General features: G+C 49.9%; 1 protein-coding gene across 1 annotated transcript in view; it reads right to left on the reverse strand.

Annotated features, from left to right (window-relative positions):
• The window catches only part of PIK3R5 (phosphoinositide-3-kinase regulatory subunit 5), a 54,139-nt gene that overhangs the window by 27,766 nt on the left and 4,548 nt on the right, over positions 1–21,825 (reverse strand). The window contains exons 2-7 of the mRNA XM_060252480.1: positions 15,754–15,854; positions 13,249–13,317; positions 9,888–10,026; positions 7,783–7,852; positions 3,958–4,132; positions 87–243 (exon numbers count right to left, since the gene is read on the reverse strand). Of these exons, the coding sequence (XP_060108463.1) occupies positions 87–243; positions 3,958–4,132; positions 7,783–7,852; positions 9,888–10,026; positions 13,249–13,317; positions 15,754–15,854 (711 nt within the window). The remainder of the gene's footprint in view (positions 1–86; positions 244–3,957; positions 4,133–7,782; positions 7,853–9,887; positions 10,027–13,248; positions 13,318–15,753; positions 15,855–21,825) is intronic.

Below are 21,825 nucleotides of genomic sequence, written 5' to 3' on the forward strand. Positions count from 1 at the left end.
TCTCCTGGCGCCACCCCCAAAATCCCCTAACCCTAGTCCCCATACACAACACAAAGCTAGTACGGAAATGGTCTGAGTTTGCTCACCTACGAATCCGGGTAGCTGTGCTGCTTTAGCAATGTCCTGCAATGCAGACTCCAGCTGCTTCCTGGCTGCTGTGGGGTCACTGCTGGTCTCCGCTGCCGATTCTTGAGCTTCTGTGGTATTGGCAAGGAGCTCCATGAGTTCCTGCGCAGGCTTCAGCTAGAGAGAGAAAAACAGCATCAGCAGGAGTGCTGGCTGGCTTGGCAGGATGCTACCCCTGCCCCTCAGCTTGACACTACGTGACAGAGCAAGTAGCCGGGGACATCAGCAACACCTGGTGAGCGAGAATGCCCTGGGACTTTAAAATCATGGAGTGCTTGTTCAGATATTGGCACTACTATCAGTACTCTAAGAACATAAGAGAAGCCATGTTGGGTCAGGCCAGTGGCCCATCCAGTCCAACACTCTGTGTCTCATAAGAACATAAGAGAAGCCATGTTGGATCAGGCCAGTGGCCCATCCAGTCCAACACTCTGTGTCACATAAAAACATAAGAGAAGCCATGTTGGGTCAGGACAGTGGCCCATCCAGTCCAACACTCTGTGTCTCATAAGAACATAAGAGAAGCCATGTTGGATCAGGCCAGTGGCCCATCCAGTCCAACACTCTGTGTCACAGAAGAACATAAGAGAAGCCATGTTGGATCAGGCCAATGGCCCATCCAGTCCAACACTCTGTGTCTCATAAGAACATAAGAGAAGCCATGTTGGATCAGGCCAGTGGCCCATCCAGTCCAACACTCTGTGTCTCTTAAGAACATAAGAGAAGCCATGTTGGATCAGGCCAGTGGCCCATCCAGTCCAACACTCTGTGTCACATAAGAACATAAGAGAAGCCATGTTGGATCAGGCCAATGGCCCCTCCAGTCCAACACTCTGTGTCGCAGAAGAACATAAGAGAAGCCCTGTTGGATCAGGCCAATGGCCCATCCAGTCAAACACTCTGTGTCACAGAAGAACATAAGAGAAGCCCTGTTGGATCAGGCCAATGGCCCATCCAGTCCAACACTCTGTGTCACAGAAGAACATAAGAGAAGCCCTGTTGGATCAGGCCAATGGCCCATCCAGTCCAACACTCTGTGTCACAGAAGAACATAAGAGAAGCCATGTTGGATCAGGCCAATGGCCCATCCAGTACAACACTCTGTGTCACAGAAGAACATAAGAGAAGCCATGTTGGATCAGGCCAACGGCCCATCCAGTCCAACACTCTGTGTCTCATAAGAACATAAGAGAAGCCATGTTGGATCAGGCCAGTGGCCCATCCAGTCCAACACTCTGTGTCTCATAAGAACATAAGAGAAGCCATGTTGGATCAGGCCAATGGCCCCTCCAGTCCAACACTCTGTGTCACAGAAGAACATAAGAGAAGCCCTGTTGGATCAGGCCAGTGGCCCATCCAGTCCAACACTCTGTGTCACAGAAGAACATAAGAGAAGCCATGTTGGATCAGGCCAATGGCCCATCCAGTACAACACTCTGTGTCACAGAAGAACATAAGAGAAGCCATGTTGGATCAGGCCAATGGCCCATCCAGTCCAACACTCTGTGTCACAGAAGAACATAAGAGAAGCCATGTTGGATCAGGCCAATGGCCCATCCAGTCCAACAATCTGTGTCACATAAAAACATTAGAGAAGCCATGTTGGATCAGGCCAATGGCCCATCCATTCCAGCACTCTGTGTCACATAAGAACATAAGAGAAGCCATGTTGGATCAGGCCAATGGCCCATCCAGTCCAACACTCTGTGTCACACAGTGGCCAAAAAACCAGGTGCCATCAGGAGGTCCATCAGTGGGGCCAGAACACTAGAAGCCCTCAGACTGTTGCCCCTCCCCCAAGCACTAAGAATATGGAGCATCACTTGCCCCAACAATATGCTGTGGCTAAGAGCCACTGATGGACCTCTGCTCCACGTTTATCTAATCCCCTCTTGAAGCTGTCTATGCTTGTAGCCGCAGTTACCTCCTGTGGCAGTGAATTCCACGTGTTAATCACCCTTTGGGTGAAGAAGTACTTCCTTTTATCTGTTCTAACCCGACAGCTCAGCAATTTCATCGAATGCCCACGAGTTCTCGTATTGTGAGAAAGGGAGAAAAGGACTTCTTTCTCTAACTTCTCTGACCTGTGCATAATCTTGCAAGCCTCTATCATGTCACCCCGCAGTCGACGTTTCTCCAAAAGCTTTAATGTTTCTTCATAGGGAATGTGTTCCAAACCCTTAATCATTTATTTCCTCACTCTTGCCCTTTTGTTTTATCTAGTACACGTCCTTTTGTTTTACCTAGACATTCAGCAACAGCATTTAACAGGCAAGACTTCTATTTCCTTTTATTGCTATCCAGATCAAATGGTGTTCCAATTTATTACACTAGTTTGCCATTTGATCCTAACTCTGCATCAATTTACACTCTTAACCCACCAACTGTCCCCTGTATGTCAGCCCACTGTACCCTATCCCCTTGTCTGAAGAAATATGCATGCATACAAAAGCTTACATTCTGAATAAAACGTTGTTGGTCTTAAAGGTGGAACTTGACTCCTACTTTGTCCCAGTAATTGGTGTTTGTGATGGCCACAGGCTTTCTAGTACAGCTCCCACTGACTGCCATTGGCCATCAGCCCTGTCACTCAAACAATGCACGGGCTGTAGTCATTTTATGTAGCCAAGAACGCCATCTTAATCTTAAGACTCCCAGTGTAAATTGAGAAGTTCAATTAAATAATCGTGCGGTGCTGCTCTGATCATGGGAGCCTTCAGGGGAATAAATATTTAAGGGGGGGGGTGGCCAAACTGTGGTTCGGGAGCCACGTGTGGCTCTTTCACACATATTGTGTGTCTCTTGAAGTCCCCACCACCCCACTGTCTGGCTTGGAGAAGGCATTTCTCTCTTTAAATCACTCATCCAAGCCAAGCCAGCTGGCGGCTTGGAGAACACATTTAAAATTAAAGTTGCTTTCTTTCCATCTCTCCCTCTCACCATCTATCTTCCTTCCTGCCTGCCTCCCTCCCTCCTGGCTCTTTAAATAACTCACCCAAGCCAAGCCAGCCGGCAGCTTGGAGAACAAGCATACAAAATATTCTTCCATCTCTCCCTCTCACCACCTATCTTCCTTCCTTCCTCCCTCCCGGCTCTTTAAATAACTCATTCAAGCCAACCCAGGCAGCAGCTTGGAGAACACATTTAAAATTAAAGTTGCTTTCTTTCCACCTCTCCCTCTCACCATCTATCTTACTTCCTTCCTGCCTCCCTCCTGGCTCTTTAAATAACTCACCCAAGCCAAGCCAGCTGGCAGCTTGGAGAACAAGCCTACAAAATATTCTTCCATCTCTCCCTCTCACCACCTATCTTCCTTCCTTCCTTCCTTCCTTCCTTCCTTCCTTCCTTCCTTCCTTCCTTCCTTCCTTCCTTCCTTCCTTCCACCCTCCCGGCTCTTTAAATAACTCATTCAAGCCAAGCCAGCCAGCAGCTTGGAGAACACATTTAAAATTAAAGTTGCTTTCTTTCCACCTCTTTCTCTCATCTTCCTTCCTTCCTTCCTCCCTCCCGGATCTCAAACACCTGACGTTCATGTCTTGCGGCTCTCCAACATCTGACATTTATTCTATGCGGGTCTTGCATTAAGCAAGTTTGGCCACCCCTGATTTAAGGGGTGTCGATTCTCACTCAGAGTTTCCAGGCGATGAGTCTGGTGACCTTCACTGTCAGATCTCCTGATTAGAGCACTTCTCTGGCAATCCCGTCGTCATATCATTTGCCATGTAAATAGCTAACGCTTTGTGTATGAAAATAATCTCACAAAGAGCTCTACGTGTCAGTTTGCAACAGAGGCATGCTCACAGCTGCGTGTGCTTGAAGGTGTCTCTTTACCTTCAGAGCTTGATGGAGTCTGACAAGGTCCCAATTCGTCCCAAAGTTAGCTTGGTAAATGTGTTCAAGAAGGGTGACCAGTAGCATGTGGTGAGAGTGCTCTACAGCACTAAGCCTTTCAGCAACTGAGACAAACTCCTGGTGAACTTCGGAAGAGTTCAGTAACAGGACTGTTCTGGGGGGAAAAAAGAACATAAGAACATAAGAGAAGCCATATTGGATCAGGCCAATGGCCCATCCAGTCCAACACTCTGTGTCACGTAAGAGCATAAAAGAAGCCATGTTGGATCAGGCCAATGGCCCATCCAGTCCAACACTCTGCGTCACGTAAGAACATAAGAGAAGGCATGTTGGATCAGGCCAGTGGCTCACCCAGTCCAACACTCTGTGTCACATAAGAACATAAGAGAAGCCATGTTGGATCAGGCCAATCACCCATCCAGTCCAACATTCTGTGTCACATAAGAACATAAGAGAAGCCATGTTGGATCAGGCCAATGGCCCATGCAGTCCAACACTCTGCGTCACATAAGAACGTAAGAGAAGCCCTGTTGGATCAGGTCAATGGTCCATCCAGTCCAACACTCTGTGTCACATAAGAGAAGCCATGTTGGATCAGGCCAATGGCCCATCCAGTCCAGCACTATGCATCACATAAGAACATAAGAGAAACCATGTTGGATCATGCCAATGGCCCATCCAGTCCAGTACTATGCATCACATAAGAACATAAGAAAAGCCATGCTGGATCAGGCCAATGGCCCATCCAGTCCAACACTGTGTGTCGCACAGTGGCCAACAAAAACCAAGTGGCATCAGGAAGTCCACCAGTGAGGTCAAGACACTAGAAGCCCTCCCACTGTTGCCCCCCCCGCCAGCACCAAGAATACAGAGTATCAGTGCCCCAGACAGAGTTCTAACAATACGATGTGGCTAATAGCCACTGATGGAGCTCTGCTCCAGATGTTGATCCAATCCCCTCTTGAAGATGTCTATGCCTGCAGCTGCCACCATTTCCTGTGGCAGTGAATTCCACGTGTTAATCACCCTTTGGGTGAAGAAGGACTTCCTTTTATCCGTTCTAACCCGACTACTCAGCAATTTCATTGAGTGCCCACGAGTTCTCGTATTGTGAGAAAGGGAGAAAAGTCCTTCTTTCTCTGTCCCATGCATAATCTTGCAAACCTCTATCTTGTCATCCCTCAGTCGACATTTCTCCAAGCTAAAGAGCCCCAAGCGTTTTAACCAACCGTAAACAGCCTAGAGAACCAACCAACTGTGAACAGCCTGATTCAGAAATGTAGAGAGACTATTTGCTACACGTCTGAAATGGGGTCATCTCTGCTGTCATGATCTATGCTCCTATCAGGCCACCGAGCAACTGGCTGTCATCTGCTTCCTTCTCCCTCTCTCTAGCTTCCTTCTGCATCACAGCTTGCTTTGCAAGGCTTGCTCGATTGCACAGGAGCTACAGAGCAAAACCTCTCTTTTCTCCATTGGCTGAGTCTCCTCCCTTGGGAAGGAATGGGGGGAGGCAGATTTTGTTTTTCCAGGCTCTCTCAATCACACAGCAGAGCTACTGAGCCAAGCCTCTCTTTCTTCTATTGACTGAGGCTCCTCCCCCTCCTGGTCCCCTGGGGAAGGAAGAAAAGAGCCAGAGTTTCCTTGGCCCAGTACCCTGGATCCCATGGGAGAAATACAAAGAAAGCCCCTTTAAGACCAATGAGTGCTAACGTTTTAAGCATGGTTTAAGGTGTTTTTTTTTTAAAATAATTGTGTTTGTGTCCTTTATAAACTTATATCTCTGCTTTTTTGTTGTTGTTCAGTCGCACAGTCGAGTCCGACTCTGCGACCCCCTGGACCAAGTCACGCCAGGCCCTCCTGTCTTCCACCATCCTCCGAAGTCTGCTCAAATTCGTGTTGGTTACATCAGTAATGCTGTTCCAGTCATCTCATCTTTTGCCGTCCCCTTCTTCTTTTGCCTTTTGTCTTTCCCAGCAACAGGGTTTTCTCCAGTGAGTGCTCCCTTCTCATTGGGTGGCCAAAGGATTTGAGTTTCAGCTTCATCATCTGACCTTCCAGGGAACAGTCTGGGTTGATTTCCCTGAGGATTGAATGACTGGATCTTCTTGCAGTCCAAGGAACTCTTCTCCAGCACCACATCTCAAAAGCATCTATTCTTCTGCGCTCGGCCTTCCTTATGGTCCAGCTCTCACAGCCATACATTACTATTGGGAATACCTCGCTTTGACTATATAGACTTTTGTTGGCGGGGTGATGTCTCTACTTTTTATTATATGGCCCAGGTTTGCCATAGCTGTCCTCCCAAGGAGCAAACGTCTTTTAATTTCATGGCTACAGTCGCCATCTACAGTGATCTTGGATCCCAGAAATGTGAAGTCTGTCACTACTTCCATATCTTCCCCTTCTATTTGCCAAGGTGTGATGGGGCCGGATGCCAGGATCTTAGTTTTTTTGATGTTGCATTTCAAGCCTGCTTTTGTGCTCTCCTCTTTCACCCTCAACAAGAGGTTCTACCTAATCTTTAATAGGTACACACATGGCCCGGCCCAACAAAACCTCATTTAGGTCAGATCCGGCCCTCATAACCAATGAGGAAGAGGGGGAACCCTCAGAAAGGTTCAGAAGAAGATATTGGATTTATAGTCCGCCCTCCACTCCGAAGAGTCTCAGAGCGGCTCACAATCTCCTTTACCCTCCTCCCCCACAACAGACACCCTGCGAGGTAGATGAAGATATTGGATTTATATCCCGCCCTCCACTCCGAAGAGTCTCAGAGCGGCTCACAATCTCCTTTCCCTTCCTCCCCCACAACAGACACCCTGCGAGGTAGATGAAGATATAGGATTTATATCCTGCCCTCCACTCCGAAGAGTCTCAGAGCGGCTCACAATCTCCTTTCCCTTCCTCCCCCACAACAGACACCCTGTGAGGTGGGTGGGGCTGAGAGAGCTCTCCCCAGAAGCTGCCCTTTCAAGGACAGAGCACACTACAATCTCCTTTATCTTCTCCCCCCACAACAGACACCCTGTGAGGTGGGTGGGGCTGAGAGAGCTGTGACAGAAGCTGCCCTTTCAAGGACAACTCCTGCGAGAGCTATGGCTGACCCAAGGCCATTCCAGCAGGTGCAGGTGGAGGAGTGGGGAATCACACCTGGTTCTCCCAGATAAGAGTCCGCACACTTAACCACTACACCAAACAGCTGTGCTCCAGTGAGCTCCTGCTGGATCTGAGGCCTGCAAGCACTGATTGGCCCTGTTCACACAGCGTGTTGAGTCCGTGTTAAGCTGACCCGGTTCTGTTCTGAATATCTTTGTTCCGGATATTACCAATCAGACTGCCATACTACAATTCGAATCACTCTGTGGTGAAACCGTCTTCTGCCGTCCACACGACGGCACCACACAGTTCTTTCTTCCTCCACTATTATGCACATTATGCGCACAGGTTAGAACATTATATGGTTATGCAGTTATGCGCATATTGCTAAGTAGTTAAAAAAATGGTGCCGTAAACCAGATGCCTGAGACTCCTTTTGCTCCAGGACAGCCTCCAGATATCCGGAAGTTGGTCGAGAACTATCCAGATGGGGAAACTACGAGGTGAAACCGGAGAACTCAAAAAACACTGCAAAGGAGCAGGCAACAAAATACTCCGGTTCCGAGAAGGATTGAGGGGGGCTACTACGAGTTAATACCGGGAGGCAGATGTTGCTGCCTGATCAGCCACTTTTAATCCGGTATGGAACAGCAGCAACAACTGATTATACTGTGCGTCTGAACAGCCCCATTGTGCGATACTTACACAATAGAACTGTCTGAGCTCTTTACAGACAGACCATGCTCCGCCCTCACCAGCCTTTGATAGGAAATCCCTGTAAGAAAAAGAAAAAGCAGTGGAGCCTGTTATTTTACCCCACTTTTTGACTTGTGGCTGCAAAGCAGTTTACCATAGCCTGATGTTTTTAAGTGGAGGAAGTGATAAAAAAAAAAAAAAACAAGAAAGAGAGCACATAAAAACAAGTCACCACAAAAAAAAAAGTGACAAAAGAGCATCACCCAGCACTGAAGTCTCGGTACGACTTCCCAACAAGCCAACTTTTAAATTAATCCAGATGCTTAACTGAAGAAACAGCTTCTTCTGCCCTCTTAAAAGCCAGGAGGGAAAATACCTTATGGGAGGGGGAAGGTATCCCATAATTTCAGTACCATTACCACCAGGCCTCAGATTCAGCAGGCGTTCACAGGAGCACAGCTCCTGAACCGCCTAGTTTGCCTAGCGGGCGAGCTGGCCCTGCCTATGGAAATTATCTGATGCAGTGACTCACACAAAGACCAAGGGTGCACCTTAAAGGGGATCTGAATGGATTCTCTGTTGCTACTGAGTAATTCATCCCCTCGAGTGAAAGATGAGGATGGAAAGCAACAGAGAACAAGCCACATCCAATTTGTCAGGCAAATGGGACTTTACACAAGGAAATTTTCTATCCGTGGAATGGAAACTCGTCAGTGTACAAAAAACAATGCGCAGTAGTGCCTAGGACATACAGTGCCGACTGTATTTTAATGTCTTACTGTTTTATTGTTTTATTTTTAAATTATTAACTGTATTATTTATTGTCTATTTGTATCATGGTTTTCACCATGTCCTGTTAGCCGCCCTGAGCCTGCCTCGGCGGGGAGGGCGGGGTATAAATAAAAGTTTATTATTATTATTATAGGAGTGCCAGAGCTCTTCTTTCTAATTCAAACTTTGCCTCCATCATGAATTCACCGGATGGCCTCAGAAAAACCAATATTTTCTGAGCTTCATACTCAAACCCTGTCTAAAGTATGGAGTAGCATGTTCAACGCATGGCAAGTGCTTTGAACATACAAGGACTTAACGTGTTCTTGTATGAACATGCCAAGAACGTGTAACGAAGTGAAACTAGAAGCCATCAAAAAGACTATCTGCGCCAGGAATCTGCATATTTAATGCTTAGGACGGGGGTGTCAAACATGCAGTTCGGGGGCCAAATTAGGCCCCCGGAGGGCTCCTATCAGGCCCCCAAGCAACAGGCTGTCATCTGCTTCCCTCTCCCTCTCTCTTGCTTCCTTCTGCACCAACACAAAAATATCTCCCATTAAAAAGTCAGCTAACTTCAGAAGTGGGATCTTGGGAATCCATCTTTGACAGAGACAGGCCTTGAATCCAGCAGGAGCTCAGAGGAGCGCAGCTCCTGAACCTTTCTGAGGGTTCCTCCCCACCTACCTTGTCCATTGAACAGTAGGTGCAGCAGCAGAACAATCCCTGGATTAGGAGAGCGGGCAGCCAGCCAGCCACCAGGGGCTTTGCCACACCCCCAAGAAGAAGACGACGATGACATTGGATTTATATTCTGCCCTCCACTCAAGAGTCTCAGAGTGGCTCACAATCTCCTTTATCTCCCTCCCCCACAACAGACACCCTGTGAGGTGGGCAGGGCTGAGATGACTCTCACAGCAGCTGCCCTTTCAAGGACAACCTCTGCCAGAGCTATGGCTGACCCAAGGCCATGCCAGCAGGTGCAAGGGGAGGAGTGGGGAATCAAACCCGGTTCTCCCAGATAAGAGTCCGCACACTTAACCACTACACCGAACCACTACGCCCCAGCAGCCCTCATTCACCCCTGGAGAAGCCCGTGCCACCCTTTCTCCACTTCTTATGTGATTTTGGGCGGCAGGTGGCTTGCTGGCCTTTTGACTGCGGAGGAGGGGTGGCCGAGGAGAGCCCCAAGCAGGCCTCGCTCGCCCAGGGCTCTCCTTTCTTGCGCTGGGTTGCTTTCGGCTGATAGGGAGGGGCGGCATATGCTAATGAGTTATGCTAATGAGACCCACCACCTGTTTTTTCTACAGAACGACCCCTGGTCAGAGAAAACGGCTTCCTACCTGGGGCTTTGAGCTCGTTGTCAATAAAGGTCAGCAGTTCCTGGCAGAAATCGCAGTACGGCACGGGCCAGGCGAGGAAGTCCCGGAAGGTCTGCCTGGCTCTCCAAAGCAGGTCAGAATTGGAAGGGAAGTGGGAAGTCTGCCAAGAGAATAGAAATGGCCTAAAAACATCCATATGTGGCAATACGGTGACCGTTCACAACAGAGTCTTCCGTCACGTTTGCAGGGCTGGCGCTAGGGTTTTTGGTGCCCTAGGCGAACTGGCCACTAGCACACCCCCTGCCCCCGGAATTTAAAAAACACAGAACTGTAGGTGAAATGAAGACCAGGGGTGCCAGGGACAAGACCGTGGGCATGCGAGAAAGAGGCTCTGCCGCTGAGCTGCGGCTCCCACCCCGTGGCTCTGTGACAGTAGAGCGGGAAGGATGAGTGGCAGCCTACAACTTCGACAGGAGCCAGTTTTTAGAAACTGTACTTGGCTCTTCTTCAGCTTTGACAATTGGTTCACTTATCCCTGCCGGGCTCCGAGGAACGCACTGCCACAGGAGGTGGTGGCAGCTACAAGCATAGCCAGCTTCAAGAGGGGATTGGATAAGCATATGGAGCAGAGGTCCATCAGCGGCTATTAGCCACAACGTATTGATGGAACTCTCTGTCTGGGGCAAGTGATGCTCTGGCTTCTTGGTGCCTGGGGGGGCACAGTGGGAGGGTTTCTAGTGTCCTGGCCCCACTGGTGGACCTCCTGATGGCTCCTGGTTTTTTGGCCACTGTATGATACAGAGTGCTGGACTGGATGGGCAAATAGATGAGGGAGAGGTGGAAAGAAAGCAACTTTAAATTCCTTCTGCAAGCCTCTGGCTCTGGCTTGGCTTGGTGAAGTGATTTAAAGAGAGAAATGCCTTCTTCAAGCCAGTTGATTGGGGAGGGGGGCTTCAAGAGCCACACAATATGTGTGAAAGAGCCACATGTGGCTCCTGAGCCACAGTTTGGCCACTCCTGAGCTATAAGATGACATTTTGTCAGGGGTAGAATTCTAGCAGGAGCTCCTTTGCATATTAGGCCACACACCCCTGATGTAGCCAATCGTCCTGGAGCTTACAGTAGGCCCTGTAAGAAGAGCCCCCTGAGCTCTTCGAGGATTGGCTACATCAGGGGTGTGTGGCCTAATATGCAGGGGTGGAATTCTAGGAGAGCTCCTTTGCATATTAGGCCACGCCCCCTGATGTAGCCAATCCTCCTGGAGCTTTCAGGGCTCTTCGTACAGGGCCTACTGTAGACTCCTGGAGGATTGGCTACATCAGGGGTGTGTGGCCTAATATGCAAAGGAGCTCCTGCTAGAATTGCACCCCTGATGTAGCTCATCCTCTTGGAGCTTACAGCAGGCCCTGTACTAAGAGATCTGGAAGCTCTTGGAGGATTGGTTACCTCAGGGGTGTGTGGCCTAATATGCAGGGGTGGAATTCTAGGAGAACTCCTTTGCATATTAGGCCACGCCCCCGATGTAGCCAATCCTCCTGGAGCTTTCAATATGCCCTGTACAAAGAGCCCTGGAAGCTCTCGGAGGACTGGCTACATCAGGGGGTGTGTGGCCTAATATGCAAAGGAGCTCCTGCTAGAATTCCACCCCTGCATTTTGTTAGTCTTTAAGGTGCTACCGGACTCTTGGTCTTTTCTACAGCAATAGGATATCTCTACTTATGCAGCAGTCTCTGATACTGCTTGAGGTACAACAGAAGGAAACCAGCCATGAGGACTGAGCTTACAAGAATGGGACAAGTGAATGGTTAGCATCATCAATGGGAGGCCATTTTTGGAATCTTGCACAAGAGCTCTCCAAAGCCTGAAGCCAGAATTTGATCTATATTACTCCGGCCCATGTACTTCCTCTGTGACACTGGTGTGGGGGGGAAGGTGATACGTAGTGCCACTGCATGCAGCATTTCTCTTCCTCAGTCAAGATAGTCCCCTGTGCAAGCACCAGTTGTTTCCGATTCTGGGGTGACGTCGCATCACGGCAGTTTCACGGCAGACTTTTTTACGGGGTGATTTGCCCTGGCCTTCCCCAGTCATCTACGCTTCCCCCTCAGGAGCTGGGAACTCCTTTGACCGACCTCAGAAGGATGGAAGGCTGAGTCAACCTGGAGCCACCTACCTGAACCCAGCTTCCATCGGGATCCAACTCAGAGAGCGCGGACTGCAGTGCTGCAGCTTTACCACTCTGCGCCACAGGGTTGCTATAGAATTTATACAACCTTAACATTTTTTAAACCTAATGGCATTAGGGAGTTGTTGGGGAGGCATGTAGGCTGTTGATAGCCATTCATCTCCTATAACCAGGCCTTGAATTCAGCAGGAGCTCACAGGAGCACAGCTCCTGAACCTTTCTGAGGGTTCCCACTCCTCCTCCCCACCTACCTACCTTGTCCATTGAATAGTAGGTGCAGCTGCATAATCAGCCCTGGATTAGGAGAGCGGGCAGCCAGCCAGCCACCAGGGTCTTTGCCACACCCCCAGCAGCCCTCATTAACCCCTGGAGAAGCCCACACCACCCTTTCTCCACTTCTTATGGAGAGCCAGTTTGGTGTAGTGGTTAAGTGTGCGGACTCTTATCTGGCAGAACCAGGTTTGATTCCCCACTGCTCTACTTGCACCTGCTAGCATGGCCTCGGGTCAGCCATCGCTCTGGCAGAGGTTGTCCTTGAAAGGGCAGCTGCTTTGAGAGCCCTCTCCAGCCCCACCCACCTCACAGGGTGTCTGTTGTGGGGGAGGAAGGGAAAGGAGATTGTGAGCCGCTCTGAGATTCTTCAGAGTGAAGGGCGGGATATAAATCCAATATCTTCTTCTTCATCTTCTTCTTATGGGATTTTGGATGGTGGGTGGCTTGTTGGCCTTATGATTGGGGGGGGGGGCCAGGAGAGCCCCAGATGAGCGAGGCCTTCTTGGGCTGACTGGATCTCTAGCCAGCCCAAGCAGGCCTCAGTCGCCCGGGACTCTCCTTTCTTGTGAAGGATTATTTTGGCTGTTTGTGGGGGGAGGGGGTGGCATATGCCGGGGGTGGCCAACGGTAGCTCTCCAGATTTTTTTTTTTGCCTACAACTCCCATCCGCCCCAGCCATTGGCCATGCTGGATGGGGCTGATGGGAGTTGTAGGCAAAAAAAAAACATCTGGAGAGCTACCGTTGGCCACCCCCGGCATATGCTAATGAGCGATGCTAACGAGCTCCACCACCTATTTTTCTACAAAACGACCCCTGCCTATAAAAGATAGCGCTGCCCTGAGCCTCACAGATTTTGTTTTTAAAAGCTGGAGCTGCACAAAGTAAGTGGGGCTGAGTACACCAAATGCAGCGCCGGGACTTACATACAAGACAGCTGAACTGAAGAGCAAGGCCAGTGGAATAAACAGATCATAGTCGCAATTCTCTTGGACCTGCAGAAAAGCACAGAAAGGACACGAGATACGATAAGCAGGAAGAAGAGACCTTCCGAAGCAGAGTTGCCGGTCCCCAGGTGAGTCAATACTAACAGGAAGCCACAGCGTGCAGGTAACTACCGACAACGGAAACGCTGCACATGAGCAATGCAAGCAATTAGGCTGTATCCGTAAGTACATTTCTAACGGCCACATATTTATATCTAAACCATTCAAATTCTTCCAGTCACTTCCGACTACTTTTAAAGTCCACACTTCATGAACACAAATTGAACATATATGAACATATGAAGCTGCCTTGTACTGAATCAGACCCTCGGTCCATCAAAGTCAGTATTGTCTACTCAGACCGGCAGCGGCTCTCCAGGGTCTCAAGCTGAGGTTTTTCACGCCTACTTGCCTGGACCCTTTTTAGTTGGAGATGGTGGAGATTGAACCTGGCACCTTCTGCTTACCAAGCAGATGCTCTACCACCGAGCCACCATCCCTTGCCTAAATCCTCCATGGATTCTGTCTCCTAGCACTGCGATTCAGAGACTTGACTGCCTCTGGATGTGGAGGTTGAACATATATGAAGCTGCCTTCTACTGAATCAGACCCTGGGTCCATCCAAGTCAGTCTTGTCTACTCAGACTGGCAGTGGCTCTCCAGGGTCTCAAGCTGAGGTTTTTCACGCCTACTTGCCTGGACCCTTTTTAGTTGGAGATGCCAGGGATTGAACCTGAGACTTTCTACTTACCAAGCAGATGCTCTACCACTGAGCCACCATCCCTTGCCTAAATCCTCCATGGATTCTGTCTCCTAGCATTGCGATTCAGAGACTTGACTGCCTCTGGATGTGGAGGTTGAACATATATGAAGCTGCCTTCTACTGAATCAGACCCTGGGTCCATCCAAGTCAGTCTTGTCTACTCAGCCTGGCAGTGGCTCTCCAGGGTCTCAAGCTGAGGTTTTTCACGCCTATTTGGCTAGACCCTTTTTAGTTGGAGATGCCAGGGATTGAACCTGGGACCTTCTGCTTACCAAGCAGATGCTCTGCCACTGAGCCATCATCCCTCCCCTAAATTGATACCCACTCCGGATGCTTGAAATTCCAAGAAAGAAAAGGAAGGTACGAAAGCCTGCTGTGCACTTTAGGAACCCGTGCTAAGGCAACAGCTGTCATGCAAAAGGGCTCATCAACTTAATATGCACATAACAAGAGAATCTTACATGCATATTGAGTTGATGAGCCATTACAATGATGATTCCGTGACCGACGAAATGACATCACCTCTGGGTGAAGTTTATTATGCCACCCGTGCACATGAAAATTTCCCCCTGTGGGAGGGGGTGACGTGTGTCAGGATTCTGCCTCGCGCCGGGCCTAGAGGGGACAATGTCGTTTTTATGATGTCCTTTTTGGGCCCCGTCACTTTCTCCAGTGCCACTTCACTGAAAATTTCCTAGCTTTGGGCCCGATACTATCATTACTTCATAGAATCCTAAAGTGGGAAGGGACTTCCAGAGTCATCTAGTCCAACCCCCTGCACAATGCAGGAAACTCACAAATACCTCCCCCTAACTTCACAGGATCCTCATGGCTGTCAGATGGCCATCCAGCCTCTGTTTAAAAACCTCCAAGGGAGGAGAGCCCACCACCTCCCAAGGAGGAAGCCTGTTCCAATGAAGAACCGCTCTAACCGTCAGGAAGTCCTTCCTCATAGAATCCTAGAGTTGGACGGAACCTCCAGGGCCATCTAGTCCAGCCCCCTGCACAATGCAGGAAACTCACAAATACCTCCCCCTAAATTCACAGGATCCTCATTGCTGTCCAAGGGCCATCTAGCCTCTGTTGAAAAACCTCCGAGGAAGGAGAGCCCACCACCTCCCGAGGAAGCCTGTTCCACTGAGGAATTGCTCTAACGGTCAGGAAGTTCTTCCTAATAAAACCCGAAAGTTTGACGGAAACTCGAGGGCCATCTAGTCCAACCCCCTGCACAATGCAGGAAACTCACAAACACCTCCCCCTAAATTCACAGGATCCTCATTGCTGTCAGATGGCCATCTAGCCTCTGTTGAAAAACCGCTAAGGAAGGAGAGCCCACCATCTCCTGAGGAAGCCTGTTCCACTGAGGAATTGCTCTAACGGTCAGGAAGTTCTTCCTAATAGAACCCTAGAGTTGGACAGAACCTCCAGGGCCATTTAGTCCAACCCCCTGCACAACGCAGGAAACTCAGAAACACCTCCCCCTAAAGTCACAGGATCTTCATTGCTGTCAGATGGCCCTCTAGCCTCTGTTGAAAACCCTCCAAGGAAGGAGAGCCCACCACCTCCCAAGGAAGCCTGTTCCACTGAGGAACCACTCTAACTGTCAGGACATTCTTCCTAATGCTGAGCCGGAAACTCTTTTGATTTAATTTCAACCCAACTCTCCCCCCCCCCCCATGTACCTCTTCAGCCTTTTGTAGTATTTTCTCCAGAAGGATGAGGTAGTTCCCTGCATCACGGCTAACCAGCTCCTGGAGGCTCCAGCAATTCAGACAAAGCCCAGCTGACAAAGAGAAAACAAGAAACACAGAGTCAGCAAATGACCAAGCTGGTCTATTAGGGTTGCCAAGTCCCCTGCGGCGTCTAGGCGCGATGATGTCACCCACTAGTGGTGTCATCGTGCCGGCAACGTTGCGTGCCAGCCGCTCTAGGCGTTTATGGAAAAACTCTATGGTTTTCCCAGATGCTCTAGCATTTTACAAAGTAAAAACTCTATGGTACCTCCCCAAGAGAGGAGCCTCAGCCATTGGAGAAAACAGAGGCTTTGCTCTGTAGCTCTGCTGTGCGATTGAGTAAGCCTGGCAAAGCAAGCTGTGATGCAGAAGGAAGCAAGAGAGAGGGAGAAGGAAGTATTCATTGCCATTTATATACAGGCTTCCTCCAGAATTGGTGTAAATATGACTCATAAACAGTGCCAAAACAGATCCAGGTGGGCAGCCGTGTTGGTCAGAAGCAGCAGAACAGAGCAGGAGTCAAGTTGGTGAGGGGTCTGGAGACTAAGCCCTATGAAGAAAGGTTGAAGGAGCTGGGCATGTTTTGCCTGGAGAGGAGGCGGCTGAGAGGTGATAGGACCACCATCTTCAAGTCCTTGAAGGGCTGTCATAGAGAGGATGGGGTGGAGTTTTCTGTGGCCCCGGAAGGTAGGACCAGAACCAACGGGTTGAAATTAAATCAAAAGAGTTTCCGGCTCAACATTAGGAAGAACTTCCTGACCGTTAGAGCAATTCCTCAGTGGAACAGGCTTCTTCAGGAGGTGATGGGCTCTCCTTCCTTGGAGGTTTTTCAACAGAGGCTATATGGCCATCCAACAGCAATGAAGATCCTGTGAATTTAGGGGGAGGTATTTGTGAGTTTCCTGCATTGTGCAGGGGGTTGGGCTAGATCAGGGGTGGCCAACGGTAGCTCTCCAGATGTTTTTGGCCTACAACTCCCATCAGCCCCAGCCAGCATGGCCAATGGCGGGGGCTGATGGGATTTGTAGGCAAAAAACATCTGGAGAGCCACCCCTGGACTAATGACCCTGGAGGTCCCTTCCAACTCTATGATTCTAAGTTGCACCTTTAAGACGCACCAAAGTTTTATTCAGAATGTAAGCTTTCTGAATAAAACATTCTGCATAAAACTTTGCCGGTCTTAAAGGCGACACTTGATTCCTGCTTTGTTCTAGTGCCAAAACAGTCACAGTTTCTCTGCAGCGGTTTTAGAGGTTGTTGACTGCAAGCTACGAACTGCCTTTTTTTTATTTTAGGGAAGAACAGAGAAAGGAAACGCTAACCATAGAAGCTGGATTACAGAGCAACCACACATGAGATTCTGAGAAAAAAAGCACCCTGAGCCAGATCAGTACTAAATTGTTTTGCAGCAATGTGGACAGTTGTCACCCAGCTGGAGGTGTGATACCGTAGTGTTTGCTGACAACTCTTTAAGGCTGCATCCAGGCGACAGACTTCCTCTGAGCCGATTTAGTATCATAGTAGAAACTCGAGGTGAGGATAAAAGAATCTCAAGTAACAAGTAACTGCCAACATGCCCTGTAGCTAAGAGTCACAGGGGGAGGGGGTCGTAGGGGGGCTTGCAGGAGGGGGGCTATGGAGGTGAGAGCAAGATAGGGTTGCCAAGTCCAATTCAAGAAATATCTGGGGACTTTGGGGGTGGAGCCAGGAGACATTGGGGGTGGAGCCAGGAGCAAGGATGTGACAAGCATAATTGAACTCCAAAGGGAGTTCTGACCACCACATATCAAGGGACCGCACACCTTTTCAATGCCTTTCTTCCATAGGAAATAATGAAGGATAGAGTCACCTTCTTTGGGGGCTCATAGAATTAGACCCCCTGGTCCAATCTTTTTGAAACTTAGGGAGTATTTTGGGGAGAGCCACTGGATGCAATGCTGAAAATGTGGTGCCTCTATCTCAAAAAACAGGGCCCGCAAAGCCCCAGATACCCGCGGATCAATTCTCCATTATTTCCCATGGGAATAAGTTTCCATAGGGAATCATGAGTTCCCAGCAGACATTTCCCTCCCCTCCCCCCGCTTTCTGATGACCCTGAAGCGGGGGGAGGGCCTCCAAACCAGGGAATCCCCTGCCCCCACCTGGGAATTGGCAACCCTAGAGCAAGAAGCTGAAGACGGTGGGGGCCACCCCTCTCCCTTCCCCCTCCAGTGTGATTTAAATTGCATGTAAGCTCCAATTCCCCTTCTACCTTTCCTGGAGCTCAGCCTGAAGAAGAAGAAGAATTGCAGGTTTATACCCCGCCCTTCTTTCTGAATCAGAGACTCAGAGCGGCCTACAATCTCCTTTCTCTTCCTCCCCCACAACAGACACCCTGTGAGGTGGGTGGGACTGAGAGGGCTCTCACAGCAGCTGCCTTTTCAAGGACAACTCCTACGAGAGCTATGACTAACCCAAGGCCATTCCAGCGGCTGCAGGTGGAGGAGCAGGGAATCAAACCCTGTGAGGTAGGTGGGGCTGAGAGGGCTCTCACAGCAGCTGCCCTTTCAAGGACAACTCCTACAAGAGCTATGGCTGACCCAAGACCATTCCAGCAGCTGCAAGTGGAGGAGCGGGGAATCAAACCTGGTTCTCCCAGATAAGAGTCCGCGCACTTCACCACTACACCAAACTGGCTCTCAGATCAACTTCCAATTCCAAAAGTTCAAAAGAAGGCTAATTTGTATCTGTGCACGCCCTTCCCATTTCCCTGCTTTCCTGTGCTCTTCCCCAACCGGGAGTGGCAGAGAACGTGCGAAGCTTGTACATGGTGGCTGGGGGAGACTAGGTTTGCCAAGTCCAATCCAAGAAATATCTGGGGACTTTGGGGGTGGAGCCAGGAGACTTTGGGGTACAGCCAGGAGATTTTGGGGATGGAGCCAGGAGCAAGGGTGTGACAAGCATCATTGAACTCCAAAGAGAGTTCTGGCCACCACATATAAAAGGAACTGCACACCTTTGAAACGCCTGCCTTCCTTAGGAAATAATGAAGGATAGGGGCACCTTCTTTGGGGGCTCATAGAATTGGATCCCTGGTCCAATCTTTTTGAAACTTGGAGGGTATTTTGGGGAGAGTCCCTGAATGCTATACTGAAAAGCTGGTGCCTCTACCTCAAAAAACAGCCCCTGCAGAGCCCCAGATACCCGTGGATCAATTCTCCATTATTTCCTATGGGAATAAGTCTCCATAGGGAATAATGGACTGCCAAGCAGACATTTTCCTCCCCCACCCTCAGCTTTCTGATGACCCTGAAGCGGGCGGAGGGCCTCCAATCCGGGGGATCCCCTGCCCCCACCTGGGGATTGGCAACCCTAAGGGAGACAACTCCAGCTGCCCTCCTCCCACCCTCCCCACCCTGAAAGGACTCTAGCTGCCCTTGCAGCCTGCGCAATCTGGGAGTCGCTCCTCCCACCCACCCAAGAACTGACTGTTCAGGCTCACGGTGGTGGAAAACAAGGCAGCACGTGGAGCCAGACTAAGGGCTGCTGGGAGCAGGGGGCGGGGCTGGCTGCCCACCTACCCACCCAACTTTCGGGATCTGCCCACCCACCCACCTCTGCTGAGAGTGGTTCAGGGGAGAGCTTGCCAGTGCCGCTCCCTGCTTCATGTGCTGAGGTGATCGGGGTGAGGGGTCCCCAGGGAGAGGGGTGAGGCAAGGCTTGGGGAGGGGGCCCGTAAAATCCACAAGGAGGCTGGGCCCTCTGGGTCTCATAGGGCGCCATGGGCCTGGTGCCAGCTAGCTTCAGGGTTCTGGGCTGTACCACTCATACTGATCCTGCCTGGTTTTGGGCAGGACTTTCACCAGGCAGTGCCCTGGATCAGTACCTGGTATGGATCACACGTGCTTAGGGTTGTCAAGTCCAATTCAAGAAATATCTGGGGACTTTGGGGGGGTGGAGCCAGGAGACATTGGGGGTGGAGCCAGGAGACTTTGGGGTGGAGCCAGGAGACTTTAGGGGTGGAGCCAGGAGACATTGGGGGTGGAGCCAGGAGCATGGTTGCGACAAACATAATTGAACTCCGAAGGGAGTTCTGGTCCTCACATTTAAAGGGACCGCATACCTTTTAAATGCCTTCCCTCCGCTGAAAATGATGAAGGATGGGGTACCTTTTGGGGGGCTCATACAATTGGACCCCCGGTCTAATCTTTTTGAAATTTGGAGGGTATTTTGAGGAGAGGCACTGCATATTATGCTGCAAATATGGTGTCCCTATCTCAAAAAACAGTCCACCCTAAGCCCCAGATACCCACTGATCAATTCTTCATTATATGCTATGGGAATTGGTCTCCCTAGGGAATCATGGAGTGCCCAGCAGACATTTCCCTCCCTCCCCCCCCCCCTGCTTTCTGATGACCCTGAAGGGGGGGGGGAGAACCTCCAAACCGGGGGATCCCCTGCCCCCACCTGGGGATTCAATACAAACAGGAAACCACAGCGTATAATTAGAAATCGAAAAAACCCTGTGTATTAAGCATTGCAAACAATCATGCTGTGTCAATGAATACATTTTATATTTTACATAAATTTATATCAGTGCAATTCCTACGCTTGCAGTCACTTTCAAGGTCCGAAATTCATAATCATAAACTGAAATCCAATCCGGATGCTCAAATGAAGAAAAGAAGGTACCAAATCCTGCTAAGCTCGTACATCTCCAGACGCAAATAGCAACGTGAAAACACTTGTATTTCTTAAGGCAGCAGTTCTCTTATTCAGCCAGTGTGGCAACACCATACCGGCTATTCTCCTGTTTCATTTGCCTCTTCCACGGGTCGCATTAGTAAACTAGGAACCGGTGCTTAAGGCAACTGCTCTATACACAGCAGCTCATCCACTTCAGTTCACGAGAACCAACCCTGGGGGCAGGCTGGTTGCCCACTCTCCTAATCCAGGGATCGTTATGCAGCTGCACCTTCTATTCAATGGACAAGGGAGGTGAGGAGGAAAAGGGGCAATGCTCAGAAAGGTTCAGGATCTGTGCTTCTGGGAGCTCCTGCTGAATTCAAGGCCTGGGAACAAGTGCTCTGGGCCAAGACTACAACTGGGAGAGTCTGTGGCCAACGTGCAGTTTCCAAGACAAGAGGCTTCTAAAGATAAACCCCTTTATTGCAACTGCAGAGGACACATACCGTAAATCACAGACTCACGTCCCTCCTGCTTGTTTGGAAAACAGGTAACGTAAGAACTAAGGGTGTTTGTATGGTGTGCAAGAACTTTTATGCTCTCCTAAGCAACTGCAAAAATTCAGCAGTTTCTGGTGTGGCCAGAAAGGCTCCAGCAACAACTCAAATGGGGGAACATACCAGAGAGGGGGCTTTTCCTGTTTTACTGGTCATGTTACTCCTGGTCACATATTTCCACCATCCCCTATAATAAATTGCATAGCAATGTTGCAAGGCATGTCAGAAGCCATGCTCTTTACGGACGGGGGGCTGCATATCTTGTAATATATAAGAGCACACCAGACTGTATTTAGGCAAACGAAGTAGAGCTTATCCTTTAGCTGAATGGTACATATCGAATCTAGGGCAGCCCCGTGGCGCAGAGTGGTAAAGCTGCTGTACTGCAGTTGGGAGCCCTCTGCTCATGACCTGAGTTCGATCTTGGCGGAAGCTGGGTTCAAGTCACCGGCTCAGGTTGACTCAGTTTTCCATCCTTCCGAGGTCAGTAAAATGAGTCCCCAGCTTGCCGGTGGGGGAAGTGCAGATGACTGGAGAAGGCAATGGCAAACCACCCCGTAAAAAGTCTGCTGTATTTCTCCTCCTGCCCCTTGGGCTCGCTGCCACACCTGCTCAGTCTAGGGGTTCAGATTGAGAGGAACAGGACTCCCAATCCCCCTCTCCAGCTATGAGGCTAGGCCTCAAGGTCCTCTGCCACCCCGCACTTGGGTTTCACAGAGACCTCAGCACTTCTTTGGGGCAGGAGGAGAAATAGCTCCCTCCAGGAGTTGGCGACTCAATAGGGAGCTGACGGGACCGG

This window comes from Heteronotia binoei, chromosome 13 (assembly GCF_032191835.1).
Source record: "Heteronotia binoei isolate CCM8104 ecotype False Entrance Well chromosome 13, APGP_CSIRO_Hbin_v1, whole genome shotgun sequence".
NCBI classification, from domain to species: Eukaryota; Metazoa; Chordata; class Lepidosauria; order Squamata; family Gekkonidae; genus Heteronotia; species Heteronotia binoei.